This window comes from Aethalodelphis obliquidens, unplaced genomic scaffold (assembly GCF_003676395.1).
Source record: "Aethalodelphis obliquidens isolate GAN/ISIS:26980383/991018 unplaced genomic scaffold, ASM367639v1 scaffold1, whole genome shotgun sequence".
NCBI lineage: Eukaryota > Metazoa > Chordata > Mammalia > Artiodactyla > Delphinidae > Aethalodelphis > Aethalodelphis obliquidens.
In genome coordinates this window covers 180,549-206,661 of record NW_020837945.1, presented here as the reverse complement: position 1 = coordinate 206,661, position 26,113 = coordinate 180,549, and the positions used below count along the sequence as shown (strand labels likewise).

Genomic DNA, 26,113 nt, shown 5'->3' with positions numbered 1-26,113 from the left:
AAATACACCCCTGCCTTTATTCATAACTCGCACGTGGCCTTGTTCTCCAGCATCCTCACTGGATTCTCACTGACTGCTGAAATTGGGGTTCACCCTCAGGGATGGTTCTTGTCTTTGGAGGCACTCATTTCTCCCCATAGAGCAGGTCTGTGGACTTTCTCATTCCAGAGGGAAACAGGCACAGCCGTGCTCTTGCGCCCTAGCTTTCCTGGCTGCTTTGCCCGTCCTGACTCAGGGGTCTTCTTCAGATGAAGTTGAGGGTGACGGGTGGAGGTACACAGAGCCTCACTCTTCTTAGAAGCCCCCCCACCCCGTGAACATACTCAGAAGAATTCACGTATGTGGCTCCTCAAAGCGGATCAGAATGTCTGTGCATGAAAATGAGGTTATTAGAGGTATAATCTTGATTTTTTTGAAAGAATTAATTCCCAAACACTTACACTTTGCCTATTACTGTCTGAAATTACCTTCGATTTGCCTCACAACTAATTTTGGTGCCGAACAGTGTCTTGGGGCTGTTGCTGCTGAACTGCTTTAAACGAGGATGACGGGGTGAACAGGCGGAGCACAGGGGATCTCTAGGGCAGCGCGACTGTTCTGTACAATACAGTAATGGTAGATACAAGTCATTCCACGTTTGTCAAAGCCCAGAGATTGTACAACACGAAGAGTGCGCCCTAATGTTAGCTGCGGACTTCGGTTATAATAACGTATCAATTTTATTCATCAGTTAGAACGTATGTACCACAGTAATACAAGATGTAAACAGTAGGGGATGTGTGGGAAATCTCTGTTGTTTCAAATACATTTTTTGTAAACCTGAAAAAAAAACCCCACAAAAAACCAAGGGTGATGGTGTGAAGTTTGTTCTTTGTTTTAGTTGCCTGCAGAGGTTTAGAGAGGAAATTCCTACACAATAGGTTACATTTATCCCACTCCTGTTTTTTCATTCTGGTTAATAGGTCTATTCTGTAGCTTTAACTTTAGTCTGTTTCTTGTTTTCATGCAGTTTGACAGTGCAGGGGCTCCAGCCTGGATGGAGTCGACCAGAAAGAGGAAAAGCTCCATTTGTGGATGTAGAGGAAGGGACTTCTTTTCACAAAAAGCGTTTTTCCTCATTAAATGTCTTTAATTTCTAAAATTTGTGATATATTGATAATTCTCTAGTTTTCAAAATGACAGCCCGACATTGCCTTCGCATCGATAAACACTTGTTGTGCTTCCTAAATACTCTGTGGTATACTAAAGTTCTCACGTCCAAATTCCATTCATCTGTCAAAGCCCAGCCCAAGTGTCTTATGTGACCCTTGCCTGATCCTCTCTGATGAGGCTCCTTTCTCATAATTCTCATCACCCTGCCCCCTCTTTTGGAGTTCTTGCCACCTTTTGTTTTTTGCGTTTGTTATCTATATATATTCATTCATTCAGTAATTATTGCGTACCTGCTGGGTGCTAGGTAATGTTTTGGCTGTAGTGGTCAGGTTTAGCGTTGTTTCTCCATTGATCATAAGGCTTTGCACAATGTTGTATTAAAATAGGAACGTAGATACACATTGCAGAGAAATGAAACAATTTAAAGGAAATGTAGGCTGGAGTGAGCATCCCTCCTACCTCTGGCATCTTCCCAGATGTGGCCCGTGGTATCCATTTCTTGTGTTTTCTTCTAGAAATAATCTGCCCGTGGTTCCCATACCGTGGTTCACACACCTCCCGGGCTCCCTAAGACCGTTGCTGGGGGCCTATGAGGGAAAACTGTCTTTTTATAATAATACTAAGACGTCATTTCTGTTTTCCATGTTTGTACTGATGGGCAGGAGCAGTGATGGATAAAACTACTGGTGCCTTGGCAGAAACTGTGAGGCAAGGGCCCCAAATCACACTGATCAGTGCATTCTTCACCACCTCCCCACTTGCAGTAGAAACAGTGCCACTTTGACTTAGACATATCCTTTCTTGCTGAAGCAGTAACAGTTAACTTTCTTAAATCTCAACCCTGAGTACTTGTTCTAGTCTCCTCGTGAGGAATGGGAGGTGCACGTAAAGCACGTCTGCCACACTGAGAGGTCCAGAGCCTGTGAACGGCTCTGTCGTGCAGTTTGAGCTGCAGAACAAATGGGCCACGTTTGTTGTGGAGCGTGATTTTTACTTGAAAAAGTGAGTGACAGACAAGCTACAGTTATTCAGAGTTGGGTATGTGGTGGATGTTTTCTGAGAAATGAAGAACGATTGTCAGAAATTGTAGCCAATGATAATATTTGTGCTTTCAAGCAAAAATATAAAAATTTAAAGCTTCTGTCTGCTACCAAGAGCTTGACAGCCTCTCAGTACTTAAAGACTTATTTTGATGGGATCAGTGGCAATATTAATGAATGTGAGTTATTGATATTATTTAGTGAAATGTGTCAACGTTAGGAAGAGCTGCGTAATTCTGTGAACCAGCATTTTCCAAATGAACAGCGTATCATGTTACAGATTTGTGCATGGGTAAAAGATCCATTCAAATATATACCAATAGATTGCAATGAAAAGTTGCAGTACGAAAAGTTCAGTGACAAGGTTTTAGATTCTACATTGCAGCTGTCATTTAAGAAACTACCACTTGCCTAGTTGTGGTGTGGTATAAAGCAGAATGTCCACAGTGATCTGAAAAGGCTACTGAAATACTCCTCCCTTTTCTAACCCATGTGTGTGTGAGGCTTTGCTTCATAGACTTCATAGACAGGATTTGCTTCATAGACTTCAACCCACATATCCTGCAGCCAGCTGAATGCTGAAGCAGATATGAGAATCCACTTGTCTTCTAAGAAGCCAGATATTAAGGACGCATGTAAAAGTAAAACAATACCTGTACTCACTAAATGCTTTGGAAATCTATTATTTTTTTAATTTAAAATATTACTTATGTTAACATGGTAGGTTTATTATAAAATTTTTTAAATTAATTAAATGTTAAAAATTGCATAGTTTTAATTGCTAATATGGTAAACATTGATAACTCACAGAGAAACAACAGCTCTTTGGGGTCCTCAATAATTTTTAAGCGTGTGAAGGGTTCTTGAGGGCAACACCTTTGAGAACCACCAGACCACGTAACACTAACAGGGCTTTTAAGGAGATACCTAGATGTCAACATCTAAAACGCATCTCATTTTTCGTCCCCTGGTACTCGGGTTCGCCATTCCAGATGCTTTACTAACAATCTCCCCACTTGGAGAGTCAGTGCCTTTAACCTCCCGTTTGGCACAGTTTGCAATTTCTGCGGAAGATGAACAGGAATAGGGAGAACCAATGAGAGGTATTTTTCTTTTACTTTGTGTAACATTTTTTTAGCTGTTGCCTGGTATAATGTGATTTCTGTTTATATTTTTAAGGGAAATCAGATGTTTCAATTTATAAAACATATGTTTGAAAATCTTTAAAAATTGTACTTACTGACTAGCTGCTTGTACATCCATCCCACTTTATGCAAAATCCATCATCATGATTCAGGTGTATTCCCTTTAGAATGTTTTTCTTTCTATAGCAAATCATCCTAGTGCAGTTGTCTTTTTAAAGAATATTGATTTATAAATTTTTAAAAGAATATCAATACTAGGATTTCCATTAATATCGTAAAACTTTGCACATGCTGTTCATTGCCAACTCTCTGTACGTGTTGAATTCCTTCCTTCGTTTTAAGACTTAAGTTTAAACTTCACTTTCTCTTTGAAGCTCTGCCTTCCTCTGAGAACAGCCCGCTCAAAGTTAGGTGCCTAACTTTTTGTCCCTGTAGCACTTACTGTGTCATTCTTACAGGATTTATCCAATTCTGTGTTTATTGTTTGTTTGGCTTTTCTTTGCCACTTCATAGGGAGCAATTCCAGAGGAAGTTTGATCTGCCCATCATCATGTCCTCAGCGCCTAGCACATTTTAGGCGTTTTACTGAGCGCTTGCTGAATTAATAGAAGAGTGACCCACGCATGGTGCTTATTCTCAGTTTTAAATCAAGAATCCTCCGTAATTGGCTTGAATACTTAGCTTTTTGATAATAGTTTTTCAGATTCAGTGAAGCCCTGGGAGGACTGACCTGTGCCTCGGGGAGCCATTGAACCAGGATGTGGTCTTTGTTGCTCTGAACTCCTAGGAGGAAAAGCGGCTGAGATGAGTGCGCTGGGAGTCTGGCCCCGCCGCGTGGAGCTCCAAGACCCCAGTCTAATCCGGCGCCGCAGTGGCCGTGATCCCCCTGGGCCCTCCCTGCTGGGGTCTGGGTCCACACTGACCACAACTGAGGTCACGACTCCTGCCGCAGGAGTACAGCAGCTGCTGCATGCCTGGGAAGCTGTGACTCCCAATAGGGACCTTGGCTCAAGGACCCCACGTGGCCTGAAACTTTCCTAGGGCTGCCTGGAGTCTAGGACTTTTCCTGCCCCACCCGCCTGCCTTTCTTCTTCCTTCTGCAGTCACACCCGACAGCTCGCCAGCCTCCTCCGGGGCCCTCCCCATTTTCCCACCTAAATCTCTTCACGTCTGATCCTGTCATGATGTGTGCTTCTTGGAGGATCTGAACTGCCTACAGGGTCATGGGTTTAGACCCGTGTTGGGAGGGCTGGTTTATTTGGTGTTCTGGTTTACGTGTGTGTCTCCCTTGTCGATGGTCTGCCCTTCGAGGTTGTACCCGGCACGTAGTTGGTGGTCATCGTGCACAGAACTGACCTATTTGCTCTTCTCAGGACTCTCTTGGCCGCGGCCAGCTCTGGCTTAGTTGGCCATCGTGACGCTTCACCAGAGCAGGGGCCGAGCCCACCTTGCTCTCCTCGGTGTCCCAGGCACCAGAGCTGCCGAAGTATCGGCCATGTCCATTGACCTGTTACACTTCCAGGCTCTGTCGTAAAGAAAGGCGCCATTTGCTCTGTCCATTTGCCTTCTGTTAACACCTGGCAGACAAAGGGAGGTTGGGCCCTTGGGGAGGTAGCCTTAGACTGGGTCAGGAGGAGCCGTCCCTGTGGCCGGGGAGGGAGCAGTCGCGGCTGGCGGGCTGGCTGGGCCGGGGCCGCAGAGGAGGGAGCCTGCCGAGTCACGGCGCGAGGGGCAGGCCCTGGGAGACGGGCCAGGAAGGCAGCCCGGGCCGGCCGGGCGGGTGTGCTGGGCCCTGGGCTTCTGCGCCAAGTGCGCTGAGGAGCCGCTGGAGCTCTTGCTGCTCTGACCACTGGTGCCCTTAAAGACTCCCTGGCTGCTGGGAGGAGGGAGAGTGAGCCCGAGGCCAGCTGCAGGGCAGGCGCTGCGGCAGCACGTGCTCAGATGCAGGGCAGCGGCTACAGGGCTGAAACGCGGCTGGATCGGAGGCGGGTCCGGAGCAGGACTGAGGGCATCGCTGTCGCTGTTGCTGGAGGGTGGCCAGGAGTCAGGACTGAGCGCCATGATTTGCTGCGTGTGCCCCGTGAGATGGGAGGGGCCGGGGAGGGCCGGGCTGAGGGAAAGCATGGCTGCTCCTTCATTCGCAGAAGAGCTCGCGCGAACACAAGGGCCGTGACTCGTGTGCGAGGTGGCCGCATGGAGGTGTTACAGGACAGAAATTTCTGCCCTCACAGACGTGCGTCCTCAGTGGGGGGCGCAGACGGCCAGATGAATAAAAACATACGCAACATTAGATTTCGATAAGTGCGTTGAGAGAAACCGGGAGGGAAGAGGGACGGGGAGGAAACGCTTGTAGACTTGGGGCGGGGGGCTGCAGTTCTTCCCAGGGTGGGCAAGGGAGGCCTCCCCGAGGAGGGCCTTTGAATCCAGGGAGAAACTGCATTGCTGGGAGGTTTGTTTGCGGGGAGGGCTCTGCAGGTGGGGAGGCCCCAGGGCTGGTGAGGACTGTCGTGTGTGTGTGTGTGTGTGTGTGTGTGTGTGTGTGTGTGTGTGTGTGTGTGTAGCAGAGGGGGACGAGCAGCGGCTGGAGGACATTCCCCAGGGCCCCTTGTGCCTCTGCAGTATCAGTGTTTATCCGGGGGGTGGGGCTCCGTGGAGGAGGGCCGTGGTCTGGCAGGTGCCTCATGCCGATCTCTGTCCTGGCAGTGAACTGGTTGCCTATGATGAAGCTGAAGGCAGAGAGTGGCGTGGTGAGCGAGGTGGGGACCCCAGCCAGTCTGCTCCATCGTTCCGCTGTGTTGGGATGACTTGGAGGGGCGCGCCTGCTACCCTGTGCAGTAAATGCTTCCCGTGTGACACACGGGCCAGGACGCGGGATGGAGACGTGAGGGTCCTGTCTCCCCCTCGGCAGTCGCAGCACCTGGGGGAGAGCGACTGCCGTCCTGCTCGGCACTGGCCAGTCTGGCCAGGCCCTTTCCTCGGCTGGCGGGCAGGAAGGAGCGGGTGTGTCGGGGCACAGTGCCCTTCTGGGGACAGCCGCCTGGCGCAGGCCTCAGCCCAGGCGTGTGGGTCTGAGTCGTGCACTCGTGGCAGCCTCTGTGGTCATTCAGTTCCCTGCCCTCCTTTGACCTTCAGCCTCGCAAAGTGAGATCAATATACATTCAGGACTTAGAGTCTGAAAAGAGACCAGGGCGGGGGCACTGCTCTGCTGGGGTGAAGAGTCCTCGCGGAGCAGGGCCCGGGGGTGGAGCCCCTGCCTGCCGATGCGGCCCGCACCCCCATGGGGCGTCCCCGCAGGTGTCATCGTCGGGCTCCAGGGTGAGTGCTCCGTCGTCTTAGTTGGAAAGACCCAGAGACTTGTAATTTTGAAGACACATCTCTCTTTCATCTTTTAACTGACATGATATACACCATTTAATATAAAATGAATGCCTACAAAGCATTTGGTCACTCTGCTATGACACGGCTGAGGAAAGGGGGGGAAGGAAGCAGGGTGGTGGGAGTGGGAAACGTACTGCTGGCACGTCCTTAAGACAGACTCTTCCTGGAGCATTTTGTTTGCAGTGAGCTGCTTCTGAGTGAGACCAGCATAACCCTTGTGGATCGGTCTGTATACCCGTAAGTTATCCAACATTTCTGGTGTTGTGCTTCTGCATTAAAATGACTAGGAAGTTAGGTACTATTTGGCAAAGAAAAACCTCTGTGGTCGGGGAAGGAAACCCTAAACATTGTTACCTCTGTCATCTGTTGATGAAGAATCTTTTGGAGTGATGCCGCCCAAGGGCTCCCTTCCCACTTTTCACACAGGAGATGAATGGCCTGTGTTTTGAGAGTTCCTGCATTCTTGGGGCAGCACTTCAAGTAATCGCCGGGGTACAGTGATCACGCAGGGGTTTCCATTCAGACTTGGCTTTGTGTCATTCAGCCGTAAGGAAAGAATAGAAATCCTGTTCCTTCAGTCTACACTGACTATTCGTGATTTAAGACTACCATTTTGGAAACAGAGAAGGAACTTTTATTCCCTTTCAGACTTCACAAATTTTCTACAGGGTCTTTGGTAAAGAACCTTTAAACTGAGTATCTGAAACGTCAAAAGCTATGCTTATGCTTGTTGAGAACAGGCAACTCAAAAGAGCATGTCCTAGTAAGTTCCTCCATAACTCACGGGTTTGTGTCCTTAGGTTACCTCTAAAGATGAAGGAGGCTAAGCTGTTTTCAGGAAACAGCTAGGAAACACTAAAACTAGGATCGTTTTGAAATGAAGGTCATAGAAATGTTATAGAAATAGAGATTCTCATCTCATCGTCAGATAGCCTTGGTGCTATGGACTGAACTGTGCCCCCCAAATTGATATGTCGAAGCCCTAACCCCCAGTGTGACTATATTCCTTTAAGGAGGTGATTAAGGTTAAATGAGGTGCTAAGGGTGGGTCCCCAATCCCCTAGGAGCCGTGTCCTCAGAGAGAGAGAGAGAGACGCACACACACGGGAAAGACTACGTGATGACCCAGGTGGGCGGTTGTCTGCACACGAAGAGAGAGGCCGCGGGAGGGACCAGCCCTGTTGCGACACGTGGATCTCAGACGTCCAGCCTCCAGAACCGTTGTTTAGACCACCCAGCCTGTGGCATTTTGGTATAGCGGCCCGAGCAGACTAAGACCCTCGGCGTGTCATCCTGTCCTTCAGCAACCTTCAGCAGACTGAGTAGAAAGGCTCATGACCTAGCGGGACTGACAGACGCGTGAACTGGCAGTGCGGTGAAGTGTGCGGGCCCAGTCGGCGCTAAAAGGGGAGTGACCGTCAGAGCTGGGCAAGCAGGAAATAGTTTCCTCCAGCTTTGTTTTGAAGGCACGTGTGAGGAGGGTGGAGCAGAAGAGCACGGAAGGACGTGCTGGGCAGAGGAGGGTGAGCCAGAGCTGAGTGAGCTGGGGGTCCAGACAGTGTCCCCCTGGCCAGTGGTGGGAGAGCAGGCTGGAAGGACGGGGCTCCTCACGGGAGGATTTATGCATGCCAGAGAGGAATTTGGACCGGACTCTGGAGTCTAGACCAGTGTTGGAACAAACTCACATGCTGCCTGCAGCCAGGTGGGTGTTGTAGATGTGATGTGACAGGCACAGTAGAACCTTCTGTGGTGGTGGAAATGTTTTGTGCTGTCCGGTGTGGTAGCCACTGGCTACTTGTGGCATTAAACACTTGAAATGTGGCTGGTGGGCCTGGGGGACTAAATAGTCATTTAATTTACTTTTAATTAATGAAAATTTAAATAGCCACATATGGCTAGTGGCTGTTGTATTGGACAACACAGCAAAGTGTGTGGTCTGCTAAAGGCATTGTATTAAAAAAGAAGAATGCCATCAACGTATACCTTATGCAGTCTTCTACCCCAGCTCTCAACAGTGGGAGAAGATTAAAATGAGTGTGTGCGTTCAAGAACCCACAAAATCTTGAAAAGAGAGATGGCCAATTTTCTGTTTTTGAAAAAGGGCTAAGGGAGTGGTTACCCTTGGGTGCTTTATTTTAAGCAGGTCTTCCTTAATAAATGATGGAGCCGGCGGGGTTTTAAGGTATTAAGCAGCAATTGAAATATTCCTGTGTGATCTCTGTCTGTCTCTCTTTACTCCTCTCTCTCTCAGATTTAGAATGATTTTTCTGGTGGCATGTAGAGAGTGGTTTGGATGAGTGTGACATTGGGATAAGAAACGTTAAAGAGCATGTTGCCGTGCTCCAGGGCAGGAGACCGTGCTGACCTGGCTGGAGGCTGAGCCAGTGGGCTGGGGAGAGTGCTCTGAAATAGAAGCAGCAGCCTTGGTGTGAAGAGGGGCACGTCGGAGGATGACCCCTCATCGGGGGGCTCTAGGATGACTCCCGAGTTTCTGAAATGAATGCTGGGGAGATGATGGGTCTCTTCACTGAAGATGTGGGACACGGGAAGAACACATCTGCTTCATACCTGTTGAGCGTGAGGCACCTCTGGGAGATCTGAGGGATGGTGTCCAGGGAACATTTGGGTGTGTAGGACAGGCACTTTTAGAAAGGGCTAGTCTGGAAGTAGAAATTTGGAAGTCATTGGTACAACAATTGCCCCGTCTGGAGAACTGAAAAATGCAAAGAGGCCTAGGATAAACCCTCGAGGGACTCAAGCCCCAGAGGGAAAGGCAGAGTGAGGAGACCACAGAGGAGACTGAAGAAGGAAGACACCACAGCAGGAGCAGAGCAGGGGTTGGGCCTCTGTGCACAGAGGCTGGAGAGGGTCTCTAGCCAGGGAGCATTTACTTGGGGTGGAGGATTTTCTAGGTCAATATGCATGACCAGTCATCAGGTGAAGATGACTCTCCTTCCCCAGATGTCACGGAAATGGTAGCAGTTTTAAAAATTGAAAGGAAATTGACAGCAGTCTAGATTCTGGAAAGTCAGAAAGGTCGGTCGGCACAGTGAGCAAGGTCGGGGCGGGAGCGGGGAGGCAGGGCTGAGGCGGGGAAGCCTCTGCACTGGGGAGGAGAGGGTGCCTTTCTCAGGGGTTTCCGGAGTCCGCCACGCCACTGCATTGGGAGGAAGGGGTGCCCAGAGGGCAGGCCCACCGCTGCCTCAGCAGCACAGTTTCTCACTCACATTCCTCAAAAGAGTTCGCTCGAGTGGAAGCTGTGCAGCTGAAAAGTTGGGAAACCCTGGAGGGGATGATATTTAAGTTCTCCTTTCAGCTGCAAGAGTGTTCTGCGTTCTGGTTATGAGCATCCAGTGTGAATCATACCATAGTGTCGCTTTATCTCACCAAGGGATGTTTAAAAGCAACCTGTACGTGGCTGTTTATAGGGGCTTTATTCATTTATTCATTCAAACTTGGAAGCAACCAAGATGGATGTCCTTCAGTAGTTGAATGGATAAATAAACTCTTACATTGAGACAATGGAACATTATTTAGCACTAAAAAGAAATGAGTTATCAAGCCAAGAAAAGGCACAGAACAATCTCAAATGCACGTTACTCAGTGAAAGAAATCAATCTGAAAAGGCTACTGATTCCAACTATTCTGGAAAACTATGGAGACAGTAAAAAAGGTCAGTGGTTGCCAGGGGTTCAGGTGTTCAGGGGGTGGGGAGAGGGATGAATAGGCAGAGCACAGAGGATTTTTAGGGCAGTGAAATACTCTGTATGGTAGCGTAATGATAGATACATGTCATTATACGGTGGTCCAAGCCCACGGAATGTATGACAGCAAGAGTGAACCATATGGGCTTTGGGTGATGATGACATGTCAGCGTAGCTCATCATCTGTGACAAATGCACCACTCTGGTGGCAGATGCTGATATTGGGGGAGGCTGTGCATGTGGCGGGCAGGGGATGGATGGGAACTCTCTGTGCCTTGCCCTCAATTTTGCTTGTGACCCTTAAACTGCTCTAAAAAAAGTAAAATAAAGCAAAAGAGAGAAGGAAAAAAAAAACCTGGAAAATATATCTACAAGCCCAGATGGTTTCACTGACAAAATTTATCAAACATTTAAAAAAGAAATAACACCAATTTTACATAGTCTCTCTCACGTATATTTTAACTTTTAATTTTGGAATAATTTTAATCTCATAAGAAATTGCAAAAATAGTACATAGAATTCATTCAGTTTCCCACAGTAACATCTTATATAGCCATAGTACATTATCAAACCATATTCCATATATTCTTAATTATAAAAGATTATATGATTATTGTGTTAAAAGATTTAACGAGTTCAAAAGTGCATGAAGTAAAAAGCGAAATCTAACACCCACCCCAAGCCAAATAAATAAATCACTTCCTAGGGGTAACCACTGCTAATAATTTGTTGGGTACCCCTCCAGACATTTTGTGCACATACAGAAATATATATACCTACATGCATGTGAATATAGTTTTATTTTTTAATTTTTATCAGAATTACATCATTTCATATGTACATTGTTTTTCAGCTTGCTGTTTTTACTCAGTAGGATATCATGGATCCCGTGTAAGTGATACCCACCCCTTCCCCGCCCCCTCAAGTACCAGAGTATTTTTTAGGACTCACAGTATCCTGTAGTAGTGATGTATGGCATCACATTCACTTCTTCCTACTTGTTTTCATGGACAGTTAGGTTTTCTCACATACTTTGCTGTTACATGTAATGTGCACCGCCTGTGCTCGTTCCCGTGACCTTAAGGAGCTACTGAGTGCCTTCGAGAATAGGTCTTTAGAAATTGTGTTGCTGAGGTAGAGACATGATGATAGCATTCGGGGTTTTGCCTTTATAATCCAAAGTGGATTTGGTTTGTGGCCGTGGAGGTCAACCTGAGCCACACATCGTGCCCCTGCCTGGAGCATTCGTGAGAGCAGCTGCCCACAGGCCACCAGAGAGGCACCTTCTGCAGATGGCCTGGTGTGTTTCCAAAATCGCCCTGGGGCCGGGGTGCCCACGCAGGGGAGACCTCCACTGTGTCTGGGATTCCCTCTGGCTGGTGGTCAGGGTCATCCCGGTTCTGTGCAGCAGACTGAGGAGCTTGCTCTGCTGTTGGTCTCTCTCTAGCGTTTACCGAACCTGGGGTCAGAAATCTTGGATGTGAGTCCCTTTATTAGTTCATTAGTTTTGCCCTGGAGTCTGTTTTGGATTCCATTTTGCTGTCTGTGGCTGGAAGCTTTGCATTCAGAGGTGTGTCAGGTTGGTGTCTACATTGGATACTTGAAAATATGCTAACTGGTTACACACGAAAATGTGTCGCGGGTTATATTCAGTTGGTTTGGACAGCTTTCAGGATATCATGAGCACCAAACTGGGAGTTAGCACGTTTCCTTTCTGAATGCTCTTGGTACCTTCACCATGTAAGCGTTCATTTGAAACGGGAACATGAGAAGAGACGGTTTCTAGAAAATGAGTACTTAATTTTAAAATAGTCTGAGATTGGAATTGACATATACACACTACCATATATGAAGTAGATAACTAATAAGAAACTACCATATACCACAGGGAACCTTATTCAATACTCTGTAATGACCTATATGGAAATAGAATCTAAAGAAGAGTGGATATACGTATATGTGTAACTGATTCTCTTTGCTGTACAGCAGAAACTAACACAGCATTGTAAATAACTGTCCTCCAATAAAAATTAATTTTAAAAAAATTGAAAAAAAAATCCTGCAAAATCCAATGCTCTGCTTTAAATGAGGATTTATCTGTTTTAGTTTAGTGTTGCAATATTGTTTTCATTTAAATTTGTCTTAATTACATATTTTCATATGTTCTGGAGGAAACAAATTTTTTAGTAGATATTGTTTAAAAAAAACACATGTGCTTTAAATTTGTTCACAAGTTGAAACTCAGTAAGCAAAATCATACAATCATATCCTGGATCCAGTCAGGGTCTGTGAGTGTCCAGTGACTGTAAGACAAGGACAGCGCAGCCCACGGGCCACTGCAGTCAGCAGTGGATTAGGTGTGCTCATTACATCACTGGGTGATGATAAAGACGAAGTGCTTAGTGAAGAATTGACAACAGAGTGAGATTTATTATATGATGTCATTCAGGTAGAGTAAAGATACACAGACACAAGGCAGGATATGTTTTGCAGAACGTATTCAAATTAAAAGGCCCACAAGGCAGTAGAATAGTTTTGTGTGGGGTTGGTGGGGGGTCAGGTGCAGACCAAGGCCGAGTCAAAGGGTGTCGGTGGCAACCGGGAGCGGCTCTGTGGGCGCCCGACTGGGTGCACAGTCCTCAAAGCGGAGGCTCTGTGCAGTGGCCTCACCACTTTGCCTGTTTGTTTGGGGTGGGTGGGCGGGGGGCAGGGGCAGGAGGGGCGCGGAGTGGGTGCCAGGAGGGCTTGCAGAGCACTGGAAGATTTCTGTTGAAGACCACTCACCCAAAGTGCAAGGTACTCGTGGACACTGTGATACATGCTTCTGGTCGAAATAAAGTCTCCCAGACATGCTGGATCTGCCCTGAGCGCTCCAAGTTATCCAGGAAACCAGCTGCTGTGCTTAGACTGAGAAGTGTTTCCCTGCAGACACATTTCCTGCCCTGTTTCTGGGTAGGTTAATTCATTTTTAGGCTGTTCTTCTTTAGGTCCTATTCCCCGAGTGCTGGCCCAGGGACACCCCGTGGCCTGCGAGGGTTGGTTTCCTGTGGGTCCCTTACACCAGTACTTCCGCAGCTTGAACCTGCACAAGTCACCTGGGGATCTTGGTAAAATGCAGATGCAGATTCTGTCGGTCTGGGGCGTGGCCTCGGAGTCTCTGCAGTTTTGACTCTTGTCCAGAATGTCCTGTGACGGGAATGATTCGGCATGTAGCCTTCTGAGTCTGGCTTCTGTCACTCAGCAATATGCGTGTAAGATCCACCCAGATTGTTGTCTGTCGATAGCTTGTTCCTTTTTACTGCTGATTAGCATTCCACTGTGTGGATGCATCATGCTTTCTTTATCCAATCACCAGTTGAAGGACCTAAGTGTTTCCAGTTTTTCCATTATGAATGAATTTTTAATTAAAAAATTTTGGGAACTTCAGAAGAAATGTAATTCTATTTTTCCATTGTTGTTTTAGGTGACATCACTCAAAAAGGATATGAAAAGAAAAGGGGAAAGCTGCTTGCACGTTATGTACCACTCGCTCAAGGTAAGGTCAGCACGCGTCTCGTAAAACCGATTTAAAATTTGATTTTAGAGCTTGACATTGGTAGTTTCATATTTTATTGAGAAGGTCTGGGCAAATAGCATGTCTACTATAAGATTATAAAATCCAAAGGCATAGAGTATAATTTATATCTCTGGTTTGGTGTAGATTTCATTCCCAAATAGGATTTCTTTTATTTTTATGATCATAGACCATGATTATTTTTATGGTTTTAGTAAGGAACATTTCCTTACTTAGGTTTGGAACAAATATTATAAAGATGTCAGTTCTTCCCACCTTAGATTGATCTGTAGCGTGCACATTCAGTGTTTCAACAGAGTTGTTGGGGGTGGAATTTAACAAGCTAATTTTAAAATTTATATACAAGTTTGGGACTTCCCTGGCAGGCCGGTGGTTAAGACTCTGCCCTTCCACTCCAGGGGGCGCGGGTTCGATCCCTGGTCAGGGAACTAAGACCCCATGTGCCGTATGCGGCACAGCCAAAAAAAAAAGAAAGGTTTATAAAAAAAAATGTATATACAAGCTTAAAGGGCCAAGGGATTCAAAATATGATAAGAAAGAAGAATGAGGTGGGAGGATTTGCTGATTAGGGTACGAAGAGTTAATATCAAGCCGTCGTCATTAAGACAGCCTGGTTTGGCACAAGGGAAGACGGCTAGAATGCAGAGCAGATCATGGGCCCAGACAGACATGCACCGCTGTGGAGACCAGGCTTACGGTGGAGGTGGTGTTGCCGCTCCCGGTGCTGGCACAGTTCCTTAGGACACGGAAACCAGATATTAAGGGCCTAAATGAGAAAGGCAAAAATTATAGCACCTTTGGAAGATCACACAGGAAAACTGTCACCATCTCTAAATAGGAGGGATTTCTCAAGTCCCTAAAGGTACCAATAAGCAGCAACTGTAAAGGAAAAAATTGGTAAATCGGGGTGTGTTAAAGTTGAGAATTTTATTCTATCACAAGTCCCCATGAAGAGACTAAAGACAAGCCACAGCGTGGGAGGAGATAACCCCAGCACAAATAACAGGAAAAGGACTAGTTTTCCGAGCCTGCAAGGCAGCAGCGTCAGCAGAGCCCTTTGCGATAGTGGGAATGGTCTGTAGCTCCACTGTCTGGTACACTGACCAGTTGCCACGTGTGGCCCCTGAGCAGTTGAAGTGTGGTGGTGTGACTGAGAGACTGAATTTTTAATTTAATTTTAATTAATTTCAACTTTAAAGAGCCAGAAGGTCCCCCAACATGATTTTTTAAAAAGCCCAGTAGGAAAATGGAGGAAACCCTAATAGCCAGCAAGCAAACGAAAAGATACTTACCTAAGCTTGGTAGCAGTCAGAGAGATGCACATTAAACCTTGGGCTGTTGGAGAGGATTCAGACGGGTGTGCACAGCTTGTGGGACCTGGCAGAGTTGAAGAGGTGCAGAGGCAGCCGGCAGCTCTCCTTCAGGGACACGCATGCCCTGGAGAAACTCTGGATGCCTGCACCCTGTTCTTGTTCTGTGCACAAGAATGTTCATTGTTTTCTCTCAACTGCCAGGTGCTCAAACATCCATCAGCCGGATGCATACGTGTGTCAGCAAGGATGAATCTCATAAACGTAACGGGGAGTGATAAAATGATTACACGGGAATATAGCCTGTAAAACTAAAAAAACCACCGAACTGCCATTTCTCAAACCTTTTTGTAGCTGGTAAAGAAAGAGGAGGAGGGAAGTGGTCTTCCCTGAAGTGAGTGTGGCATTTCCGTGTGTGTGGAGTGAGACTGGAGGGGGCCACAAGGAGCTCTAAGGCACATGAGTGTTTATTTCTTAACTGCTGCAGTTGTTACATTGAGTTTTTTTCTGTATAGTAATTTTTGAACTGAATACATGCTTTATTCTGCCTGTATCGGCGATATATTTTACAATAAATCAGTAACAAGAAGAATACTGAGGAGGTGCTTTATGTACTGACATTCATCCATCAAAATAAAGGAAAAACAACTAAAATTGAGTACAATTGGAGGAAACTATTAAAGAAAACATCTTGAAGCCCATTTGCCAGGCATCAACAGCAGCTGTCCAACGAGGCGTTCATGTGGCATTGTACTTCCTTTCCTCAGCGGCAGCCATGCCCGCCATGCCACTTCCAGGCCCTCCGTCAGGGTGGCCAGTGCCTGTGCAGCGCCACAGACAGACAAGGCAGGCGAGTGTTAGAGAGTGCAGCATGCCATCCTTGCACAGGTGCTGTTATTTTATACCTTGAAAACCTAGGTGACGCCTTACTTAGCTATTAGAATTAGTAAGAGCTTTGGTTTGATAGGAGACAGATATGCAAGAATCAATAACTTTTCTCTGGCAATATTGCTCTTTATAAAACAACTCACGTTCGTAATGGCAATAAACTATCAAATGTTTTTAATACATTTAGCAAGAAAGCCACAGGACCTATGTTAGGATCATGCAGTCCGTTTGAAAGAAATAACCAAGACCCTAAAATATGAAGAAATATACCAATATCCTAAATGGAAAAATTTAATATTATAAAAGTAGTAGTTTCCAAATTAATGTGTGAACAAAATGTAGTCCATTCTGAATACCAGTGGCTGATTTTTTTTTCCTGAAACCTGGCATTGGAAGTAATAACCCACTTGAAGGAGAAAAGTTCTTCAAGTAGCCGGTACACTTTTGGGAAGGAGCCAGTGAGAAAGGCCTGGGCTTCATGGTGTTCAGCCCGCTCGCTTGCACTTTCTAGTCCCAACCGCAGGGCGCTGGTGGACGGTGTGGAAGGCCCAACAGTGTAAGAGAGGGGCGTCTAGAAACGATTCGGGACAATTCAAAGGAGGGAAGATTTATTTAGTAACCGGCGCCATCCCTTTGGAGGCAACAGTGGGACCCTCTTCCTCTCCACCATTAGCGAACGTAAGCTTTAGAAGGATTAAAGCTCTAAATATGTTTGTAATTATAAAATACTACAAAACTCCAGAGAACATTTGAACAACCTTCGAGTGGGGGTTACAAGATAGGAGACCTGGAAGAAAAAACAGGTTATGATTGTCTCCCTAGAAATGAAAACTGCAGAGTGATTGCGACCAGCCGGCCATGGCCTGGGGTGCGAGCACAGCCCAGGGTGGTACCTCCAGCTGAGCCGAGGCTTCCTGCAGGTCACTTGGGGGGGCTCCTTAGCTGGATAGAATTAACAGAAATTCAGAGAAGAGGACATACGGATGGGCAATGAACAGTAAAGTATGTTCAACCTCACTAGCAGACACGGGAATGCAAATTAGTGAACCATTTTTCTCCTGTCAGATTGGCAAAATTCTAAACCTTATAACATCCATCGCTGACAAAGACGTGGGGAAATAGCACATTGCGGGAGTGCGAATTGCTGTGACCTTTCTGAGAAGTTCTCTCTTGATACCTGTTAAAAATATACCTACTCTTATCCAGTGATTTCCCACTGGGCTTTGTATCTTCGTTGAATAAATGAATCGATCTCAATAAAAGCACTGTATTTTGGAGTAAAACTGTAAGGATGTCCATATGCATATATGTCACTTAGCAGCATGCCTGGTTATAGTCTGTAACACGTAAGATTCTGTGTTCTCTGTTACGGACTCTAAAGAAATTTTATCCAGTCACAAGAAGCAAAAAGCCAGAAGCAGTGCTGACCAGTATTGCTGCATGTCGCGTATGTGTATGTGTGTATATGTTCACACTTTGAAGAGCTGAACATGGATTTCCAGGGGGTGTCGCTGTCCTCTCGTGCTGCATAACTAACACCCCAAACCTGGTAGGTAAAACAACAGCAAGAGCAGCGCTTTGCCCCCAAACCTGCAGGTTGGCCTGGCTCGGAGGGCAGCTCCTCCCTGCCTGCGGAGCCAGAGCTGGTGTTCTGGGGGCTCCTCAGTCACAGGGGTGGCGTCGGTGCCGGGAGGCTTGGGCAGCCGAGCGCCTGTGGCCCCCGTCCCCTCTGTCCTCTCTGTGTGTCGTCACAGAGAGCTGGGGGCCAGCGTTGGAGGTCAGGACCCACCCGGGCCCAGGTGGGGATAGGCTGCTGCCTTTGGGGCAGTGGTAAGGGCTGGGGGCCCTGGAGGTGATTTTTCGGAGATGTCTTGAAACAAAGGCTAAAACACTGAACAGATTATTTTGTTGAAGCCCAGCTGAAGGCTTCACTTTGTGCTCTTCTCAGATACCAGCAAACTAGGGCTCAGCCCACACTGGCTGCATGCTCGTGCGCCGTGGCACGTGGCGTCCGAGGGCCTGGGTGTCGGGGCTGTGGGCATGAGAGCCCGGGGGGCTGCGACAGGGCGTGGAGAGCTGGCCGGCCGCCCGTCGGGGTTGGTTGGCACCCGTCTTCATCCCTGTGTCTGAGGGCAGCTAGCGACACCCCCAGTGATGGCTTTGTGGGCTGTTTCCCACTGGGCTTGCTGACACCAGGGACACTGAAGGGGAGGGAGAGCCGGCCCTAGAGAGCCGGCCCTGCGTGCGCACGTGCCCAGCTCGGGGCCCAGGACGGCTGGGTGCCGGTGGGCAGTGAGGCCGCGGGGCTGCGCTGGGCTGTGGGTGGTGGGACTGGAAGCGGACATTGACGTCTACGCCCTGACCTCCAAATTCAGGGTCTTCTGGCGTTGGGGCCACCACAGCGTGCGTGGTCGTGCAGCGGGTGCTGTGCAGCAGTGGACGGGAAGCGTGGGCTGTTTTACATGGGTTTTTCCATGATTGGAAAAGCAAATTGTTCACAGCAGGTGCTCCTGTAAAACTGTGTTTCAGGAGTAGATCCATCCCTACAAGCAGAGACTAGGATCCCCGGGCCCTCACAAGCCACGGCCCCCGTGCCCGAACAGCAGAAGACGAGGCCCAGCCACGCCCGGGACGAGCGCTTCAGGTCAGGTAGGGACCAGAGGCCTGCAGGCCTCTGCTCGGACACCACGTCTCCGCTGAGGAAATTGTTTTCTTTCTTTCTTTTTTTTTAACTTTTTATTTTATATTGGGGTATAGCCGATTAACAATGTTGTGATAGTTTCAGGTGCACAGCAAAGCGACTCAGCTGTACATATACATACACGTATCCATTCTCCCCCAAACTCCCCTCCCATTCGGAAATTATTTTCACTTGAACCATAACTTACCACATCATATTTTTCAAGAAAAAAATATAACTTCCACATAATATAGTATGTTTTAATGTAGCCTGGAGTGTAAGTGTTCTCTTCTTAGGGGATGCGTATAGGAATCTCAGGAGAAAGCTAAATCTTCCTTCCCCCATTAGAATAATTTCTGTAAATGTTTGTGTCCATTTTTCTACCTAGATCTTTGGGGTTGGTATTGGTGGATTTGTGCATCAAGGACCGCTTTACTACTGTAGGTGTTTTAGTATTTTTTTCTTTCTCTAATTTTGGAGATTTCCTTCTAATTAGATTTCTGCCACTCTGTCAGTGCTTTTATAAATATTTAAATTTGTCTCTGATATTTTATTTGAATCATCAGGACATCCATTGAAAAAATTTGTGCTTTCAATTATAGATTACATATGGATAACTTTTGAACACTCTTTTGCCTGTTTAACATTTTCACCATTGTGTGATTGTATATTTCCTTTGTATTTAAACTCTCTCAGTAAACCTTTGTATAAAGAAAAACTTTCAAGAGAGATAAAGAAATGGCCATTTTGTTTTAAGAATACCTAAAAAGAACGTTAAGTTTTTAAATGTTATGTCAACATGGGAGTGTGATGAAGTGATTTGAGAAATTTTGATCAGATAATTTCTTACCAATTTAATATACATTTTTAAAAACTTCCTCACGCTGATAATAGTTTCTTTTCTGATTACATAAGTGATACATGTAACATAGGATATTAGAAACGGCCCCATCAACATTCCACTGATACCATCTTCTTTAGCCCTGGGTACAAAAGCACACGCATGTACACGCACCGTAAGTAGGGTCACCAGAGGTCTCCTTCCTGTCCCTGCCTGTCCTCATCTCCCCGCTTCCTGTCCCCCCTCCATTTCCATGTAACTGACGTTGATGACCTGCTTTCTGCCCTTGTGAACTGTATCTGGTTCTCATTCTTTACTTTCTGAAAACAAGACTTTTATCATTAATGTGCTTTGCTCATATTTTCCGTAAGGCTTTGTCTTCTCTTTGAACTCTCTTACAGTGGCTTTTGTAGCAGAAGTTTTTAATTTTAATGAAGTCCAGCTTATCAGTTCCTTTTCATGAATAGTGCTTTTGTTCTCACATCTAAGAAATCTTTGCCAAACCCAAGGTCACAAAGATTCTTATCTGGGTTTTCTTCTAGAAGTTTTATAGTTTTAGGTTTTAGCTTTAGGTCTATGATTTAGATTTTAGTTAATTTTAGTATGGTTCAAGGTATGGCGCACAGCTTACTTTTTTGAATGTGGTAATCCCGTCGTCCCCGATGCCCTTGCTCCTTTGTCTAAAAGCGGTCGCACGCATGTGTGACTCTCTTTCTGGACTCTGTTCTATTCTGTTGATGTATTCGTCCGTTGTTATGGCAGAGCCGGCTCTCTTAATGGTTGTAGCTTAACAATCATGCGTTCACATCAGTAGTGTTATTCCTCCAAGTTTATTCCTTACTGTTGTTCCCTTGTATGTACTGTGCCTTTTTTCCCTCTGGTACTTTTAAGATTTTTCTCTTTGTCACTGGTTTTGAGTGACTTGATTATGATGGGCCTTGGTGTAGTTTTCTTTGTTTCTTGTGCTTGGGGGTTGTTGAGCTTCTTGGATCTGTTGCTTTATACCCTGTAATGTTGATATTGTCTAGATGTTGAGTTGTTGGTTGTCTTATCTGTACTTAGGTTTTTGTTTGTTTCTAAGGCAGCAGTAACGTTTAAGGTGTGTGCTCAGCCCGTCACAGCCAGATCTCTTGCAGGGGCTCCTAGGTTTGTCTCTCTCCTGAGCACTGTCTTTCATGAGTGTTTTCGGTTGTATGTCTGGGAGTATTTTTATTAGACCCTCAAGTTTAAATGATACTTTGGCTGGATATAAAATTCTAGGTTCAACACTCGTTTCTTCAGCTGTGTTGCTTTCTTGCACCCGGTGTTTACTCCTGAGTAAAGTCCGTCTGTTTCCTGAGCCTTCAAGATGATTTGCTCTTTCTCTGGGAGCTTTTAGGATTGGCTGGCTGTCTTTGATATTTGTAAATTGTACTTTAATACGCCTAGGTGTGAATTTTTCATCTTTCCTGATAGTACCCTATGAGCCATTTTACTATAAGGTTTCTAAATGCTTTAAAAACATTTTGTTGGGGAAAATTTGAACACGTACAAAAGTGGACTTGGTGGTGTGATGAGGCCCAGACTCGTCCAGCCCCCACAGTTCCTGCCGTGCTCAGGCTCAGTCTTGGCTTCTTCATCAATCCCCTGCTTCCTCCCTTCCCATGTGATTTTGAAGCACATCTCAGAGATCATGTTATTTCATTTAGAGGGCATAATATTCTTGGCTTCTGTATCTGAAAAGAATGCATGTTATCTCTAAAAGGTAATGCCATTGTCACAAAATAATTAACAATAATTCCTTAGTATCAAATACCCAAATGTTCCTGTGGTTTGGAAAAAAAAACAGTTTATTTGGACCCAGGATCCAAATGTGGTTGCACATACCTCAGGTGGCTGATGTGTGTTTCCACCTTTGATAACTCGGTCTTGGGGCCTGGGCTGTGGTCCGGCGGCTCCATGGCTCCAGCAGGTCACTTAGGGTTCTGTGTTCTCTCATCAAGAGGCACTGCAGGCCTGAGTCTCTCTCCTCCTTGGGATGCTGGCAGACCCATTTGTTCATTAGGGTGGCAAAATGGCTGGACTGCTTCTATGGAGAGAAACTTGTGCTCGCTCACCACAGGGCACAGGAGAGCCTGGAGAAACGCTCAATTCTTTCCATCTGTTTACTCCTTTTTAAAATAATGGGTTAGGTCACCGGCATCCTCCAAAGGCAGCCAATTACTTTTGCTTCCTCTCTTCCTTCCTTTCTTTTCTTTTATCTTGTTTTTTAGCATTGTAGTTGATATTCAGACCTTCCAGCATTTATCCTTGGTGATGTTCCAACTGCCCCATCTTTATGAGCCTTTGGGAGCGTCTCCACATCGGCTCTGGCATTTGGGTCACTGGGCCGTGTGCTTATGGCTGTTAGGATGCAATGCTCCAGGCTCCCCTGTGTGCTCCCTGCCCCCACCCTAGAATCCACCATGTCTCAGGGTGCTTGCAGTGAGGATGGTACTTTAAGACCACAGTCTGGGTGGTAGGGATGCTCATTGCTATTGGGCTTGTCATCATTCCTAGACATTGTTAGGGACAGAGGTTAAGACATACTATCTAAAGATAAAATGCCACATGTGTTCATGCTGATAATTTTCACTCAGATTCAGGACTGCAGGGTTTTCCCTCACTTTTGGTCTCTGTTTGTGTCTCTTGTTTCCCTCACGAGTGTCTTGGTCTCCAGGGAGGGGCGATGGAGCGAGACCGTCAGGCCCCTCTTTGTTTGCTCTCTCACACTCGACCACAGGCGTGGCAGTGTGGCGGGGCCCCCGTGACCACCGGCAGCAAGACTGCAGGAGAGCCTGCGTTCCCTGTGCGGTTCTGCCGTCCTGGGGCTTGTCTGGGGTAGCGGCTTGACGGTCTGACCACAGGGCTTTAGCGCCACTTGGAGTGGTTTGTGCCGCAGTCGGAGCACGTTAGGTTCGTGTTTCATATTATTTTCAGTTCGGAGGATTTCTTCTTTTGGATTTAAATCTGAAATATTTCCAAAGTCAAATCTACAAGCCGAGGAACATTTATGGAAGTGTGGGGCCCACGCGCAGGCTGGGCTGAGCCCCTTCTACACTCGGTGAGAACAGATGAAGACGTGGGCCATGGTTTTGTTACTTCATAAGGAATCTCGTAACGCGTGTTTTTGTTGCTGTCCTTTCCGTGCAGATGTTCATACCGAGGCCGTGCAGGCAGCTTTGGCCAAATACAAAGAGAGGAAGATGCCCATGCCTTCCAAGAGGCGCTCCGTCCTCACGCACATGGCCGTGGAGGCCTACACACCTCCAGGTACTGGGCAGGGTCACGGTGGCCTGGGAGGGGTTTCCCGTTGGGGCGGCACAGCCTCCGACTGTAGTGAAGAGTGTGTGTGTGGGGGGGTGTGTGTGTGTGGGGGGGGTGCAGGCTTGCTTTCTACAGGACATCTGTGTATATTTTAATTTTTTCACTAAGATGCAGTTTGTGTCTTTTAGTAAAGAGAGGAGCCTGGAGTACGTACTTCATGGAATGACAGAGTTCCCTGAATGCAGAATTCTAAAATTATTCTCATCTCACTAGCTATTACTTGTTATGTTGTTACCAGGCCTTAAATGGGAAAGAATAAGGCTATTTGGAGGGTTATTTATTTTGTTATTGTGCTTTTGTTGTCGTGACCATTAGAAATGAAAACTTTTATGTGGAGTCTCTCTTCAGGATAGTTAGTATGTCTGAAGTTTCTTTGAAAACCCTGTCCAGGTGCTTGAGAGCACGAGGCTGCTGCCTGTCTGGTTATTTGAGTCACGAAACTGGTGACGTGCATGTTTGGTTTGAAGACATGGTAAAAAACCAAACACACCAGGTCTGCAAGATAAGCAGAGCGTTTTGGTGATGCTTCCTCACTTACAAAAAAAGTCTTAGAAATGGCTGTCAAATTCTTGTTTCTACTGAGTATAACCATAGATACTACCCAGTTTTTAAAGAACTTACTGGTAACTGTGAAACCCGTGATAAAATGCAGTCCTGCTGACTGGATGAAACCAGAGCTCACCTCACTTTTCTTGCCCGAGGCGGTGGTCTCAGGCAGGGGCTCTTTTCAGAGCTCAGTCACGTCTGCTGAAGGGAGGCAGGTGCCCTGGGGGTGGACTCCCGGGACCCCACAGCACGCACTGAGGCCGTCAGGCTTGCGGCTGGCTGTGCCTCCGGGCGTGGCGCCCCGAGACCGAGCCTCCAGGGGAGCCCGGCCGCGGGGCTCACGGCCGGTCAGACGCAGGCCCTCGTGGACCCGCGGGCGCGGCTGTGCAGGGGCCCAGGGCACGGGCCGGCTGGGGCCAGTGGGGACTCCGCACCGGAGGACGCCCCCCTCATGCCTGTCCTCGTTATTCTGACCACAGACACGTCGTCCGCCTCAGAAGACGAGGACTGTTTACAGCGGCCCGGGCGACTGGCCTCCGCGCCGCTCCAGAGCCACGCCGGTGTCGCGCCCTGGCTCGACCAGGCCGTTCAGGGCTCGCCCGCCTCCTCCGCCGCATCCTGCACCTCATCTCACCCGGGAGGGCGGCCTGCCGCCGTGCCCAGTGCCGCCGCCGTGCCCGCAGGCCCCGCGGCCCTCGCCCGCGTAGGTCGGTACAGCCGGAAGGGGCCCCTCCAGGCAGGGGAGCCCCCGCGCCCAGCCAGACCCACCTTCTCCTTTTCCTACGGAAAATGTCCTTTCAGTAACAAAAGTGGTTCCTGATGCTTCTGTGGTTTGGCAGCCCCAGCCAGACCCTGTGGCGTGTGGGCCTCCCCCGGGGTCCCTGATGAGTGCCTGGTGTTTCCGCTCTGGAGGCGGCGGCCTGCACAGGTGGACAGTCCCTGATGATCGGGGGCCTGCCACCCGCACGTGGTCCCCGCCCTTGCTCCTTCCTTGTGTGTGCAGCTGGAGCCCTCGGTTGTCCCTGCACTGGGCATCCCAAGGCGGGGCTGGGGCTGCAGCCGCCGTCCGGCCTTTCTTTCTCCACGTACCAGGGTTAGACAGCCTCAACCTGAAAAGAGATGTCAGTCAGAGCTCAGTCATACGGGTGCCCAGACCTTTTCCAAGTCACCCGGCCCTTTAAACTACATTAACCTTAGGGGCTTCCCTGGTGACGCAGTGGTTAAGAATCCTCCTGCCAGTGCAGGGGACATGGGTTTGAGCCCTGGTCCGGGAAGATCTCACGTGCCACGGAGCAACTAAGCCGGTGTGCCACAACTACTGAGTCTGCGCTCTAGAGCCCGCAAGCCACAACTACTGAGCCTGCGCTCTAGAAGCCACGAGCCACAACTGAGCCCTCGTGCCACAGCTACTGAAGCCCACGTGCCACAACTACTGAGTACACGTGCCACAACTACTGAAGCCTGCGCGCCTAGAGCCCGTGCTCCTCAACAAGAGAAGCCACCGCATTGAGAAGCCCGCACGCTGCAGTGAAAGTAGCCCCTGCTCAACGCAATTAGAGAAAGCCCGCGCACAGCAATGAAGACCCAACACAGCCAAAAATAAATAAATAACATTAATCTTAGAAAGGAAAACATTGCAAGCCTTTCACCATTTAAAGTCATTTTTTTAAAAGCAAAACTAGTAACGTAGCTGGCATGCAAAGCCCATATACATTCTTGCACGAGTACCTTAAAAAAGTGTACTTCTCAGATGGTGCATCAGTATTGCTGGGGTCATCTGAACACCCTCTTCCTTCCAGGTGTGGAGGGAAGAGCTAAGTTGCGTGATTGCAGCCTGCCTGAGACCACACAGCTGGCTGTGCTGGAGCCAGGGCTGGCCCACAGTTTTCTGATTCCTGTTCATTTTCTTTGCTGTTAGCTGCTGTTCTGCTAAAACCAAAATGGTGCATCAGAGGTGTGCCCATGACTGGCCAGTGTTTTGGGTGGGGTCCCAGTGGGTTAACACCCCCCAGGCAGGCCCAGGTCTCAGGTGCTGAACTGCTTTTAGGTAAGATCTTTGGTCATTTGGCTGGACTGGGCATTGTAAGTGACTGGCGTCTTCCATCTCTGGCCTCTGTGGGCCCATCAGGGATGCTCTTTGTTTGTCATTGGCTGTGTCACTGCAGACGTCTGCACATTTCTGTGGAGCTCGTGCTGTGAGTCTTGGGTGAGAACTCATGACGCCTCGACCTGCTTCCGGCAGGTGGAGGAGGCTCCAAGACCGCTGGGGTCGGGCTGTCAGGACTGTCCTGGGGAGTTTGCGTTACGAGAAAAGGCTCCTTTGGAAACAGCCTGCCAGGATTGTTTTGGTAGCTTTCCTGGGGGTCCTAAAATGGCTGGTGTTTATAGCCCACCTGCCCTCACGGGAGTTTACAGTGGAGAGCTTGAAAACAGCTTGAGATGGATATATTTTCCTGTTTGTCACGGCGATTTCACATTTTGGAAATACACAGGTACCTCCAGTGTGAGGA

General features: G+C 47.7%; 1 protein-coding gene across 32 annotated transcripts in view; it reads left to right on the top strand.

Annotated features, from left to right (window-relative positions):
* DIP2A (DIP2 acetate--CoA ligase A) overlaps window positions 1-26,113 on the top strand; it is a 96,323-nt gene that overhangs the window by 2,207 nt on the left and 68,003 nt on the right. For 27 of the 32 annotated variants that reach the window (XR_003436956.1, XR_003437017.1, XR_003437075.1 and 24 more), the window contains exons 2-5: window positions 13,883-13,954; window positions 18,721-18,840; window positions 22,884-23,003; window positions 24,083-24,310. Coding sequence is in view for 19 of the 32 variants with exons in the window: in XM_027126055.1 (XP_026981856.1) it covers window positions 13,883-13,954; window positions 18,721-18,840; window positions 22,884-23,003; window positions 24,083-24,310 (540 nt within the window). In the remaining 13 variants the exon portion in view is untranslated. Of the gene's footprint in view, window positions 1-13,882; window positions 13,955-15,859; window positions 17,741-18,720; window positions 18,841-22,883; window positions 23,004-24,082; window positions 24,311-26,113 lie in introns of those variants that run through there. The other 5 variants (XM_027125663.1, XM_027125587.1, XM_027127085.1 and 2 more) reach the window with 3 other exon arrangements.